This window comes from Telopea speciosissima, chromosome 5, assembly GCF_018873765.1.
Source record: "Telopea speciosissima isolate NSW1024214 ecotype Mountain lineage chromosome 5, Tspe_v1, whole genome shotgun sequence".
Taxonomy (NCBI): Eukaryota; Viridiplantae; Streptophyta; class Magnoliopsida; order Proteales; family Proteaceae; genus Telopea; species Telopea speciosissima.
The window spans coordinates 9,926,406-9,939,918 of NC_057920.1; the positions used below are offsets into that span (position 1 = coordinate 9,926,406).

Here is a 13,513-nt window from a genome sequence, read left to right on the forward strand (position 1 = left end):
TTCCTTTCTTTCCTTTCTTTCTTTCTTTCTTTCTGTCTTTGGAAAATCTGTACATCATGCGACTGTAGAAGTCCGAAAAAGAATATAAATTAGAAGATCTATTAGAGATGAAGATCAGCAATACAGTTATATAAGTTACTTGCCTCTGAACATGTTTTCAGCCCCTATTTGTCTATTATTATTCGATGGCTAGGATTTGATCTTAAAATTAGTTTTCCTTATAAATGATGGATATCCTTTGATCTGGTGATCTGGGTAAGATTTGAACCTTTTTTCAAACTCACGAATTTGTTGGTGCTTTGGTCGCAGAGACGGGTTCTTGTTAAAGTATTGTTTCAGTTTTAAGAAACACATCAAGACATTCTGGGTTTATTTCAAATTTGTTTCAGACAATCACATTCTACGTTAATAAAGATAATCAAATTCTATTCATCCAAATAAAAATTAAAAAAAATTCCATCAAATTTGTTTAAGCACTTTTGTGAACCCTTTTCTGGGATTCAATGAGACTGGAAAGTATTCTCATGGCCAGATTCAAAACAAAGAGAACTCCATGACCTCCGCTTTCCTTTGCAAGTGAGTTCAAAAGTGTAGCTAACACCTTCCTTCAACCCATTTGAAAATGAGAAAATGGGGTTTTGTGAGAGGAAGAAGACGAGAAGTTCAGTTCTGTGAGAGGAGAGTCGTTGGAGAGGAAAGCTTTCGATTTCGGCTACTGATTTGGAACCGGATGCTTGAACGACTAGAGAGTTTCGAGATGGAGAGGAAGGCTCTCGATTACACCTTCGATTTCTGCTACTCATTTGGAACCAGATGTTTGAGCGACTATAGAGTTTCGAGATGGAGAGGAATGAAGAAAGTGGTTAGATTCTGAATTCAATGAATTTCATTTGGTTTGAAAAATTCAAAGCTGGTCCAATGACATACTAGAATCTTTGATGCATAATGTGAGAAATCTAACATGTAACATTTCCATGTAAGAATGAGAGAGCTAGACAAAATTCTAGCAAAAAAAAAAATTTTTTATAAGAAAAAAAAAGAAAAGAAAATAGTAACATTACACCTCCTTCTACCCTCATGTTTTTAAATATGCAAATTGCTCTTCCTTTTCACCTAATAAACTGTTAATCTATTTAATTTACCATTCTTCTTCTATTTTTTACTATTTTTATATAAAAGCACCTACACGCTTCTTCTCTCTCGTTTTTCACTCTATTTGTTTTTTTTTTTCCTTCAATTTTTCTATTTAATTAATTTTTTATTCAGCATTTCATCTTCATTGTTCTTCTTCGAACAAATCACGGTTCTAAGTATCGGTATCGTATCACTCATATCGGACGATACATACCGATTTTGCTAGACACCAATGCCGATACCGTATCAGTATAGTCAGAAAACTCCCTTTTTAAAGGAGATTCAGGGGTAATTTTGTCTGATATAGCCAATCCAAGCTGATACTGTATTGGTATGCAAATCGGTTTTGCAGGTTACCGATACCCGTTCCAATACCGTGCACTAAAACCATGGAACAGATCGACTCTATTCAAAGCACCCCACTTCTTCTCTCTCTTCCTCTTTTTATTCAATTTTCCTTTTTGCGTTTTTTATTTTTTATTAATCTACAACACAATTCTCGAGTCGTCACTCTTCTTCTCCCTCTTCATATTCGCAGAAGCAGAAGGCAACCCTCCCTCTCCATTACAATTGATTGATCTCTACATGACCATTTTCATCTCTCCTCAACCTCGTAGCCATGGGATAGAACGGCACAAGATCAATCATCGGATTATCTCTGCCTTGTTGGCGATTTCAATTGAGAATCCATGAAAGATGGATCAGTTTCAATCGGTTTCAGAGAAGGGAACACACCTGTAATGAAGACAAAGGAGAAGAACTGGAACATGGTGAGGATCAGGTCGATCTGTTCGAGGAAGAACGATGAGGACGAAATGTTGAATAAAGGATTGAAGAAAAAATAAAAATAAAAATCAAATGGAGTAAAAAACGAGAGAGAGAGAGAGAGAGAGAGAGAGAGAAGAAACGGGTGGGTGCTTTCATTTTTTACTATTTTAATGACAAAAATAATAAATAAAAAAATAAAAGAAAAATGATAGGTTAAATAGATTAGCAGGTTACTAGGTGAAAAGGAAGGACCCTCATTTAAAATCATGAGGGTAGAAGGAGATGTAAAAGTATAAAAACAGGGGAGTATCAGAAAAGAAGTTTCAGATAAGGTAGTTTTAATAAATATAGGCTAAATATAGGATAGTGATAATAACTGCCCCAATTCTCTTTATTGTAAAGACAAACCCAAAAACTCCTTAAGTGATTCTCTTCTTTCTTCTTTTTTTTTAATGAATTGGAGAGCTTTAATAGGGGGTAGGTGAATCCGGATCAGCTACCCACATGGGGACGAGTGAGGACAAATCTGACCCCTCCATGGGATATGGGTCCCACACCCCCATGGAGGGTTCACATCTGTCTCCACCCGTCCCTATGTGGGTAGCAGATCTGAACTCGGGGTAGGTAAGGGTGTCAAAATCAAATTGAAATCGTTTATCGAAATCAGATCGAACCGTTTAAATTGAAATCGTGAAATTGTTTAATAAATGGTTCGATTATGGTTTCAAAGTTGAGGTCATTTAATTAAATGGTTTAAATCGAATCATTTAACCGAATAAATCGTTTAACATTCTAAAATATACATCAATATACCAAAATCAAGCACAAACCGTTTATCTAAACCAAATCAAATCGTTTAAAATCAAAACCATAAAATCGTTTAATAAATGGTTAGATTATGATTTCAAAATTGAGACCATTTAATTTGTATGGTTTAAATCGAACTGTACTATTTAATTGAAACCAAACAATTTAACACCCTTAGGTTTAGAGGATTAGGAATTAGCCCCAAGGTGTTTTGAACTCAAGACCTCTTGTTTGAGGAATTGATCTTTTGCCAATTGACCTGACCCCTTGGGGGGTTATGTGTCTTTTTATTGTAACGACAAAGCCAAGAACTCCATAAGTGATTAAGAAATTTCCACGGAGTTAGGTTCGTAGTGTCCTTTGAAGACATTTTTGGAAGGTACGGTAAATATCCGCCAAGCATTAAACCCTGATATAAATAATAGTAGGGGCTTGAATCTGTTACTACCAAAAATAACCCCAAGATCCCTGATATAAATAATAGTAGGGGCTTGAATCTGTTACTACCAAAAATAACCCCAAGATCCCTGATATAAATAATAGTAGGGGCTGGAATCTGTTACTACCAAAAATAACCCTGATCTTGGGGTAGTGAACCCTGATCTAAATTCCCCACATTCACAGAGCCCTCTGCCATATCTTCATCCTTTCATTCAAGATATCAAGTGGGCTCTCTTCCCCTCCCTATTGTTAAGGGGTAAATCACTCACAAGCATTCGGAAAGGGTTTGGAGTCTAAACTTTGGATTGGACCGATAGCAATCTGAGGTGGACACTGAGGTGTTCCAGATTGAGGTCTAATTTGCTAATTTGGTATGTTTTCTGTTTATGAAATTGTTTGGTTTGATTTTTATATTTTATTTCACTAAAATAAAAATAAAATGGAATAGAAATTGTTTGGGTGTGTTTTTTTTTTTTTTTTGGGGGGGGCGGGGGAGGGGTGGGGGATTGGGTGATGTGCTTCCTGAGGACTTAAGATCATATTTTTTTGTTATGCTACATAATGTCCAAAGCATATGACTATGGTTCTTATTTTACTTCCTGTAATGCAAAGATTTCTATCGGAGAAATATCTATCGGGGCACAACTATGAATTTAACTAAGAAATTGAATGAAATTGGGAACAACGGAGATGAGACTGCGAAGTGCTCTTTTCTTTATTCAATATTGAATAATGCTCAATCAATCCTCTGTACATGAGGGTCTAGCCCTTAATTTATAGGAATAAAGATCAAGTTGGGGTATCTTTCCTTTTTCTGTAATTTTCTTTTCTGGGTGCACGGTTTCAGGAAAGCTCCCATTTCTGTTGAGATTCTCCCGTAAATCTCGGAATCTCCAAGATTCTTGAGGCAAGTGGGATCTTCTCTTGGGGGTTACATAACTATCGTAATGGGGCCTAACTTCATGACTGCCAGGCGTGTGAGAGTCTTTATGCACGTCTACATCTTCTTTACATTTGTGAATCGTGGGGAGTCCACGTGTATGGTCAGGATTTGAAGTACAAATTATGGTGTATCACTTCCAATCAATAGCTTAGAACAAAATTTTCTTAATTTGTTTCTCCTAGCCAATCGGCCCTATTGAGGATAAAATCAAGGATCGTGATCCTCTACGGTGCGCTGCCCGTAGTGGCCATAGCAGCGCACACATAAGGCATGGCGCAATGACTGCCTTACCTCCGCTCGGGCAAGAGTAAGGCGATCATTGCGCCACGCCTTGTGTGTGCGCTGCTATGGCCGCTACGGGTAGTGCACCGTAGAGAATCTGAATACTAAAAAATCAAACAGTTTTGGCTCTTATATTACATGCCAATTTTTTGTAGAATGCTGTTTCCTACTTTCCACAGGTGAAGAAAAACTTAATTTTTTATTTATTGAGAATTTGAGATTGTTTAGAAAACTTTCAGGGCAACAAGGTAACGCCCTTCATGAGATCTTCCAAAGGTTTTTCTCTTAATTAGTCTTAACATAGGAGTAAACAAATGATTAAGGGAGCTTTATTAATCTCATATAATATGTTGGAGATACGTGGCTAACTATCCAATGCTTACGTGTCACACGTGATCCTTAACCATTAGGAACCCATAAAATATGGGAATGATAAATAATAATAAAATTGTTGAGGCATCTGATTGGTCTATTACACTTGTGCGAGTCACATAATTTGTGAGGCTAGCATATTAGATTCTCAAGATTCAAAAGTCTTCATTAAATAATTTGTTGCGATTGAAGTCCATTCATAGATGAATATATTCAGTAGTGGAAAATAACAATTTAAATGAAAAGTTGAAAGTGATTCTTTGGGATTATTGGTTTGGTGAGTAAGATGTGGCTGACTGGTCACTTTAACTCATACGTCAAGCTTTTGGATTCATCTTAATAATATTCCTTCCCCACCTCTCACCTTTTTTAAAAAATAAAATTTTCTAGGAAAGAAGTAGGTATGTTCTTAGAGAAAAAAATTTAAATCCATACAGGATTACACATATATAGTGATTCTGGGGAGGATCGTAATGTACACAGCCTAACCCCTGTTTTCACAGAGAGATTGTTTTCAGATACGTACTCATGACCACTTGATCACAATGGAGCAACTTTTACCGTTGCACCAAGGCCCATCATCTATTGAAAGTTCTTTAATTGATATATTGAATATTAATAATTATTAAATATTCAATTTTAATTCCTATATTAATTCTAGTTATGCCCCAGCCCTTCCCTCCTTTTCTTATATATACTATAGTGTTATACTACAATATTGTAATATTATAAAATCTAATACTACTATTAGTAATATAGTAGTATTATAATGTGTTGATATACTATAATATAATGGTACACAAATTCGGTTCAATTTTGATTTCAAACATCGATTCCTATGATGGAACTGAAATCGAACCAAATCGAATATGGTTCTTGCATCCCAAGTTCGGATTGTAACCAAATTCTATTCGAATTGGCGTATTCAGTCCAGATCTAGTTTTGGTTTTCGATTCCAATTCCAATTTGACATTCTTAATTATTGGTGTGGATTTTTATTCATTCTGCCCTACCTTTATTATACAAAGTCCAAAATACCTTTAATACTATCTTAGAAGTCCCATCTAATCATCAAAACTAAGGGTGTCAATTGGTTGATTTGATTTAGTTCGTCTTTGGTCGGATTGAATCGAATTTGGTATTGGGAATGGGTGAATCTGAAACCAAACCAATACAGGAAGATTCAGAATTGGATTTAGGTTCTTATCGGTTTGATATTGGTTCTTATCGGTTTGATATTGGTTCATTCCGATTTGGGTTCGTCTTACCATTATACATAATTATGATATATATATATATTATAATTTTTTGAATGGGTATCAGTTTGGGTTAGATTATGATACGGTTCGATTTTAAACCGATTCCACAACACCTCAATCTAAAACCAAACCAATAAGGAATTGATCGGTTCAGTTTGACTTTGGTCCGGTTTATCGGTTTGGCTACACCCTAAATGCAAAACCCGTGAATCTCTCTTTACCTTATGGTTAGAAAAAACTTGGTCTACCTAGAAAGACTTTCTTCAACAAAGAAAACAACCAGATCTTGGGAAGCACGTGATTTTTAAGGGAGACCTCTTGACGTAGTGTACAATCTTTTCAAATATCATGTAGTCAGCTGCCAGTAATATTATGACATGTGTAATGCTAGACTTACGTGTCTTCTCGAAGCCGGTAATGTAGCCGAACCCGAAACTCCAGTTGGTCGGCTTGAAGCACGCGAGCCTTTGGGATTCAAGAAAGCGACCCGCTTTTGGTCCCCTCGGGTTTATCGGTTGTTTAAAGTAATAACAAAACCTCCCCCAGATCATTCTAAATAACATAATTGCCATTAGAATCGACCCTAAAATGACATTTATGTTCTTATGCTTTTAAAGAGAAAGAACTTTATTTTTTGGTAAGATAAATATTAGATATAAAATTAGAATTGGTGTTCTCTGTGGGGGAACGTGATCCCTCGTACGTGGGGCCAATGAGAATGCGCATTGGCATCATTGGGGGGGGGGAAATCATTTAACACCCCCCCTTACTTACACCCCCCTCCAAGTAAGTTTCTTTCATAAAATGATGTCCAAAGGTTTCAAGCAAGACTATGCATGATGCACATGATGCATAGTCAGGCACAAAACCTTGGGATGAGAACGTTCAATGGGCAAAATGACTCAAACCCCCTATTTGACATTCGATTTCTTTATGCGATCATGCATAAAAGCCTTCCCCTAATATTAATGTAAAGAGTCTTACTGCAAAAAAAATTATATATATATGTGAAGAGTGACTTCAATTCAATACCATGTGGAGGGTGATTCTTTTATTTATTGCTATATGAAATGTTGATTATGGCTTTACCAAAAAAAAAATAGTGATTAGGGAGGATGCACGAAATTCATTTTGAAATAAATAAAGTGCAAACAATGAATTTCATTCATCCTTCGTAATCTTATTAATAGGATATAACTACAAGAGAAAATACTGGGTATGCTATCAAGTGTCAGCATGTGTCATCTCCTCCCCTTTAGGAAAATTCCTCCTTGTCTCATGTGCTTAGTCCTATCAGCTATGATTGTCGTATGCCTTTAGCTTTGTTCAAAGTTGGCGGCATGCCTAACCCTCTCCTTAGATATAAATAGAAATCATGCCAAAGAGATTTGTATTACTACATAATAAACAATTCCTTATTAGTCATTGATGAGTTTTAGTTTATTTGAATGTACATTAATGAGAAGGGAGAGAGAGTTCTCTCAACAAGCAACATAGAGGAGCGCATCAATAAGGTGTAGAAAATTAATTTTGTACATAGGAGGGCAATGATATCATTTCATGTGAGGAGGATAGAGATAGAAAAAGAGAGAAGGTGCTTGCATACTTCCTTGATGGCTCAAAGAACCTTTTCCCTAAGGCTTTGTTTGTTTCGACATAAAATTTTACCTTGAAAATTTTCACTTAAAAAAATTTGACCTGTTGAAAAGTGTTCCAATGTTTGTTAGTTGACGGAAAAAAGCATTGAAAAAATATCAATATATAAAATTTTACATTTACCAAGAAAAATTTTCATGTAAAATTTTACGTCGAAACAAACAGAGCCTAATGAGCAATAGGGGTCATGGATTATACCAAACACCTGTATAGATAAAAATGTGTTAGAAAAATAGAAATATTAACCATGAAAATGTGTCAAAAACAAAAATATAAACCATACATAAGAGCCACAGTGAGGGAGAACTTACAAATGAAAAAATAATAAATTTCTAAATGCATGAAATATTTAAAAGAGATGTTTAAATGATATCGATCTCTACATGTGTATTTAGACCTTGACACTTGACACCTTGTTTTAATTGTTCTTGGTCCTATTCTCAAAATTTTTTAAGTTAAAAAATATAAAAATATTTTCAAAAACAAATTAAAAATGACGTTTCATTATGTCATTGTCATGCAAATATTTCAAGGATACAATATGACATGATAATATTTACTCTCATTAAAAAAAAAATGTGTAATACTAAAGCCTAAAAAGATAAAGGGAGTGTTTGGATGACACCTTTATAGTTGTGTTTAGAATTTGAAAATTCTCTTTCTGGGAGAGGGATAGGTATGGAAGTGCTATACTGTATACTAGCACCCTATGTCTCTATCTCTCTCTTCCCCTCCTTTGAAATGGCTCCCTTACCCCTCGAAGGGAGGAAGAGAGAGATAGACGTATAGAGTGCTACTATATTGTATACCACTGGCATATCCAGCATTTCCCTTTCTTATCCCCAAAAACTCTTTAAGGTTCAATTTAGAGGGGAAGGTGGGGCAGAATTGTTGGGAAGATGGGACCCACATGTTGGTGGGATTTTATTGGAGTGAAAATATTGGGGTAAAGTTACTTTTCCCATTAATAATAATCAAAATCTCACCAAATTAGTAGAACTTTGGATAGACTAGATGGGATTTTGAAGTGCCATATCAATAGACAAAACAATTAATGATGTTGCTTTAGCTTTTGTAAGATTACCATTTAAGAATAACCAAACAAAATTGAGATGAGATTTTGAAATAACACATCAGTATTTTCTCACCTCAATTAAATCCCTTCTTAACATACTGGCCTAGGAGAAGGGCAATGGATTAATGTGTAAAACGCGAATATGTGGTGTTTTGGTAAATTCAAGGAGCATAAAAAGGTAAAAATGTAAAATGATCCTAAGTGGTGTTTTAGTAAATTCAAGAGGCATAAAAGGGTACAGTTGTCATTAAATGAGTCAGCAACCCTTGAATCTTCTCTGAATCCACGAAAGTCGCTTCCTTCCCACTGTACTTTATATATATCTTAAGGCTTTTATAGATTTTATTTTTCCTTTATCTCCTCCGACCTCCGACTCTTCGCAGCAGGAGTCGTGAGGGGTATACTCTTCTTCTCTTCTTTGCCTGTCAATCATTCCGTTCAGTAACCGTTGCTTTGCAAGTCAAAATTGTACAAAAGAGAGTCTCTGTGAGAAAGATAAAGAGAGAATGAATTAAGGAAGAAGACATTGCTTCCCGCGTTTTCTATCTCCCCTTGCCACCACACCTCTTTCTTCTCATCTTTTTTTCTCATGCGTGCAAGCCATTCTCAATCCACCGTCTCGCCTTATCTGCTTCTTAAGGGTTTTCAAGTTTTATAACCCCTTTTAAGCTTCTACTTCCTCATTCCGGAAACCATCTCTGCTTGTCTGCATCACTTTTTCGAAAAAAACATCGATCGTTTCTCAAATCCTGTAGCCTTGATCGATCTTGAAAGCTCAACCTTCCGGTGTTCCTTGTGATCGATTAGGTGAGAGAATTTCATGCTCTGTCTGATCTCTGACTCTGATTTCCTTCTAAGCTTGAAACAATTATTGGGTTAAAGAGGTTGGGTTTTTTTTTTCTCTCTTTCGTATGTTTTTTGTCATTTCTAATTGAAAGATTAAGATTTTCACAGACCCATTAAGCTTAGCTTTAAGGGGTTTCAGCTGGAATGTTGCATTTTCAGAGATGATTAGTAAATGATGCAAAGCTAAGATTGGTGTCCACTCAAAAGTAGAGAATTTGTGTTCTTGCCATCAGGAAACCTTCAGCTTAGATCTGGGGTTTTGGGTTCAAATCAGAATCTGAATTGTGCATCGATGGGAGGACAATTCAGCAAGAGGACAGGGGAGGCTCCGCCCGTCCTTCAGTTCGATACCAATTTGCAGTACACAGCCGAACTGAGCTTATATGAAGCAGCATGCAGGCTCGACCCAGATTTGCAGTCTTTTGATCGCACCCTGCAAGCCCGCACTAACCGTGTCATAAACTCACTCGCCTCTGGGGTCGAGGTTCGAGCGCTCACCTTTGACTCACTCAAAGAAGTTACAGGAAGCCTGCTTGAGATGAACCAGGAAGTTGTCAAAGTTATCTTAGATTGTAAAAAAGATATATGGAAAAACCAGGAGCTTTTCGAGCTTGTGGAGGATTACTTTGAGAACAGTCTTCAAACCTTAGATTTCTGTACGGCCACGGAGAAATGCCTAAAGAAAGCCCGTGACAGCCAGTTGATCCTTCATGTTGCTTTGCAACAATTTGAAAAGGAGGAAGGAGTAGATGGCAAAAAGTATTCGTCGACACTGGAGGAACTAAATAATTTCAAGGCTGCTGGGAACCCATTCACAGAGGACTTTTTCCAGGACTTCGTAACGGTTTACAAGCAACAGGTGTTGATGCTGGAGAAGCTGCAACTTCGAAAGAACAAACTTGATAAGAAGCTCAAATCTGTAAAAGCATGGAGGAAGCTTTCAAGCATTATATTTGGTGCAACTTTTGCTGCCATTCTTATTTGCTCGGTGGTGGCAGCTGCCATGGCAGCGCCTCCTGTTGTTGCGGCACTGGCAGCAGCCACTTCCATCCCTATAGGATCAATGGGTAAGTGGATTGATTCACTTTGGACGGGCTATGAGAATGCACTGAAAGGACAGAAGGAAGTGATTAGCTCAATGCAGGCTGGCACTTATATTGCAATCAAGGACTTGGATGGTATTCGGGTTCTGGTTGATCGCTTGGAAATAGAGATCCAGACTCTAATGCAGAATGTTGAGTTTGCCCTTAGGGAAGGGGAGGCAGTGAAGATTGTAGTGGAGGAGATTGAGAAGAAGTTGGGGGTTTTTATGAAAAGCATTGAAGATTTGAGTGAACAAGCTGACAGATGCAGCCGCGATATACGCAGGGCGAGGACAGTTGTTCTGCAGAGGATAATTAAACATCCCAACAACTGAAGAAACCTCGTGGTATGAACTGCTGACTGCTGCTTTTTCGGTAACTCTATGTAATTTTCATGCTATGTATGTTTAGCAACAGTGGTTGACTCTTTGTCTTGGAGCCATTGTTCTGTGCTCCTTGTTTATGTAGAATAATACAACATAATTGATACTTTCAGTTCTTTGCTTGGATTTGTTTGAAATGCTGGAGGTTTTTTTTTTTTTTTTGGAGTGTGGGATGGGGGGTATGAAAAGAAAATTCTTGGTTTTCACTTAACTAGTGTTGCTTTTATTCATAATCATAGAATGTAGTTCAAGTACCACATGAATGCGGTTCACTAGTAATAAATTTGTTGATGCAATACTTCAGAATGTGACGCTTCTCTCTACATGGACAATTATGGAGCAAATGCTCTCTCTGTTCAAATACTTGATATTCAATCTCAATTTTTAAGAATTCAATATCTTAATGATACTATATTGCAGCTGACAACCATTTCTCACACCAGTTGTTAGTCATTATAATGCAAAATTTAATATGTAGAGATGATCTTATATCAACATAACGAAACATTCTATTCACCAGGAACCATAACCGAGGATTCCAAGTAGCGTACAATTTCATGATGGTGGGTGTCGCTACTGCAAATAGCTAGCATCTATTTATTTGTTACTTTTCCATGCAAACAATTAAAATAATCATTATCCAACTTAATGAATCAATCAGTGGCAAGCTCACAGCACATTATTCTATGATAAATTTCTGAGATCAGAGTTTTCTGATTATGGTGAAAAATCTTACACATGACCATAAAACCACCATGAACTAGCTCTGTGATATCAATTCCGCCTACCTGGTTTCTACCATAAAAAAGAAATTCCGACAACCTGGTGGGTAGGTTCTGGATTGGTTGTCCATCAGTTGGATACATGTTTAATTTCAAGATGGATCAATTTGTTTAGCATCTGAATGTGTGGGCAACAAATCCACAATTATGATTCAATGTTACCCAGTCTATTTTGGCCTTATTTTCATAGTCCATGGCCTGTCAGCCTCCAAAGTTGAATCCATAAGCAAGACCTATCCTAGATAGTTTAAGCAGATTAGGGCTTTATTTTTCTAAAGTGCCATTTGTTGTCTCTCCAAGTAGTCATGTTCTTCTCTTGCTGAATTTTCTCTTTCTAATTTGTTGTAGGGATTCTCTTAATCTCTTATAGTGGTCAGACACTGCTGGTCCTTGTTTCAGGGTTGGGGATTGGATGGTAAATCATACATGTCCATCTTCCCTGTTTTTCTTAGACCGCCATTATAGAGTCTCAAACTATGATATATAATGTAGATCACATCTCCTCTTAAGGGCATACCGAGTATTGCACTACCTGTACAGTGTCCACAAAACCATTTGCTTAATCCTTGTGGTGGGACATCGTCCATACATCTTATCCTGGAATATGTTTTGATTGATTGAGACTCTCTAGTTCTAGAAATGAAAAAATTTTGGATAATAGTTTGGTTTCAGGTGAATTTATCTGATGAGTCAACCTGTAAAAGTTGTCTGTGAAGTTTAACTCAGTGATAGAGTTTTCCTTCAGATATTCAGGGATTATTTTTGTTCCCCTCTTGATTGGCAATGGCCAAAAGTTGTAGGTATTGTTAAAGTTTTATACTTGAATGTTATATGACTCCATTTACAATGCAAAAAATGAATTATTATTATTATCACAAAGGTTTATTATTTTTTTAAATGTCACAAAGTATCTATTCTGCCATGTGGACAGATAATATGTTCATTTCAACCGTTGGATAGAGAGGACATGGTCTAGATTAGCCACGTGTCAAATTTCAGAGTCTAAGTCAATCAAATACCCCCTTTTGTATTAACACACATCTCTTGTATGTCCATGCATGTGTACCGTAATGCTAGACATTACTATGCACTCTCCCAACTCTTGTGTGGGAACAGATGGTTTAGATTAAAAAAATGTAAAAATGGATGGCTCGGATTTCTTGTGATTTTTGGAAACATCACCTTCCGTTGTTACATGGATAACTACCCATAGATAATATGAAAGTAGAATAAACTACATAGAAAAGGCATTCATTCCTGAGGAATAGAAAACCAGTTCTACCCTATGAAGTTCTTGCAGTGCAGACATATCTCCTTGCTACACATGCAAAATCAGTTTATTGATCATGCAGAAGAAGACAACCTTGGTGGAGAATACATTACCATATATGGGAATAAGCTGTCTCTCAGAAGTTCAGACTCCACACTGATAATGGGAGAAAAGTTGGGATAAGTTATGTTTCTCTCAAGCAAAGGCCAAGTAAGAATAGATGCTATGGATACATAGAGCAAGGAGTTTGCAGTGATAAAGATTTGGTGAAGAGGGAAGTACTAATGCTCGAGCATGATCATCACCATTGGATGTGGCTTGATCCTCTGTTGTGGACCTTTGATTTTTATTTTTGTATCTTAGTTGTATTATAATAATGGGCATGACATCGCTCCTGGTTGCATGGCCCCTGC

The 13,513-nt window shown here is 36.7% G+C and overlaps 1 protein-coding gene and 1 long non-coding RNA gene across 2 annotated transcripts in view; one reads left to right on the top strand and one right to left on the bottom strand.

Annotated features, from left to right (window-relative positions):
* Positions 1-11,185, top strand: part of LOC122660767 (UPF0496 protein At4g34320-like) — a 36,496-nt gene extending 25,311 nt beyond the window's left edge. Inside the window, exon 5 of the mRNA XM_043856003.1 lies at positions 9,859-11,185. Within this exon, the coding sequence (XP_043711938.1) occupies positions 9,876-11,000 (1,125 nt within the window). The 5' untranslated portion in view covers positions 9,859-9,875 and the 3' untranslated portion in view covers positions 11,001-11,185. The remainder of the gene's footprint in view (positions 1-9,858) is intronic.
* LOC122660772 lies at positions 128-9,597 on the bottom strand. The gene is made up of 3 exons (XR_006332783.1): positions 9,468-9,597; positions 269-279; positions 128-138 (listed from the first exon to the last, which is right to left on the bottom strand). It is a non-coding gene; the product is annotated as an uncharacterized LOC122660772 (long non-coding RNA).
* Positions 11,186-13,513: the final 2,328 nt, after the last annotated feature.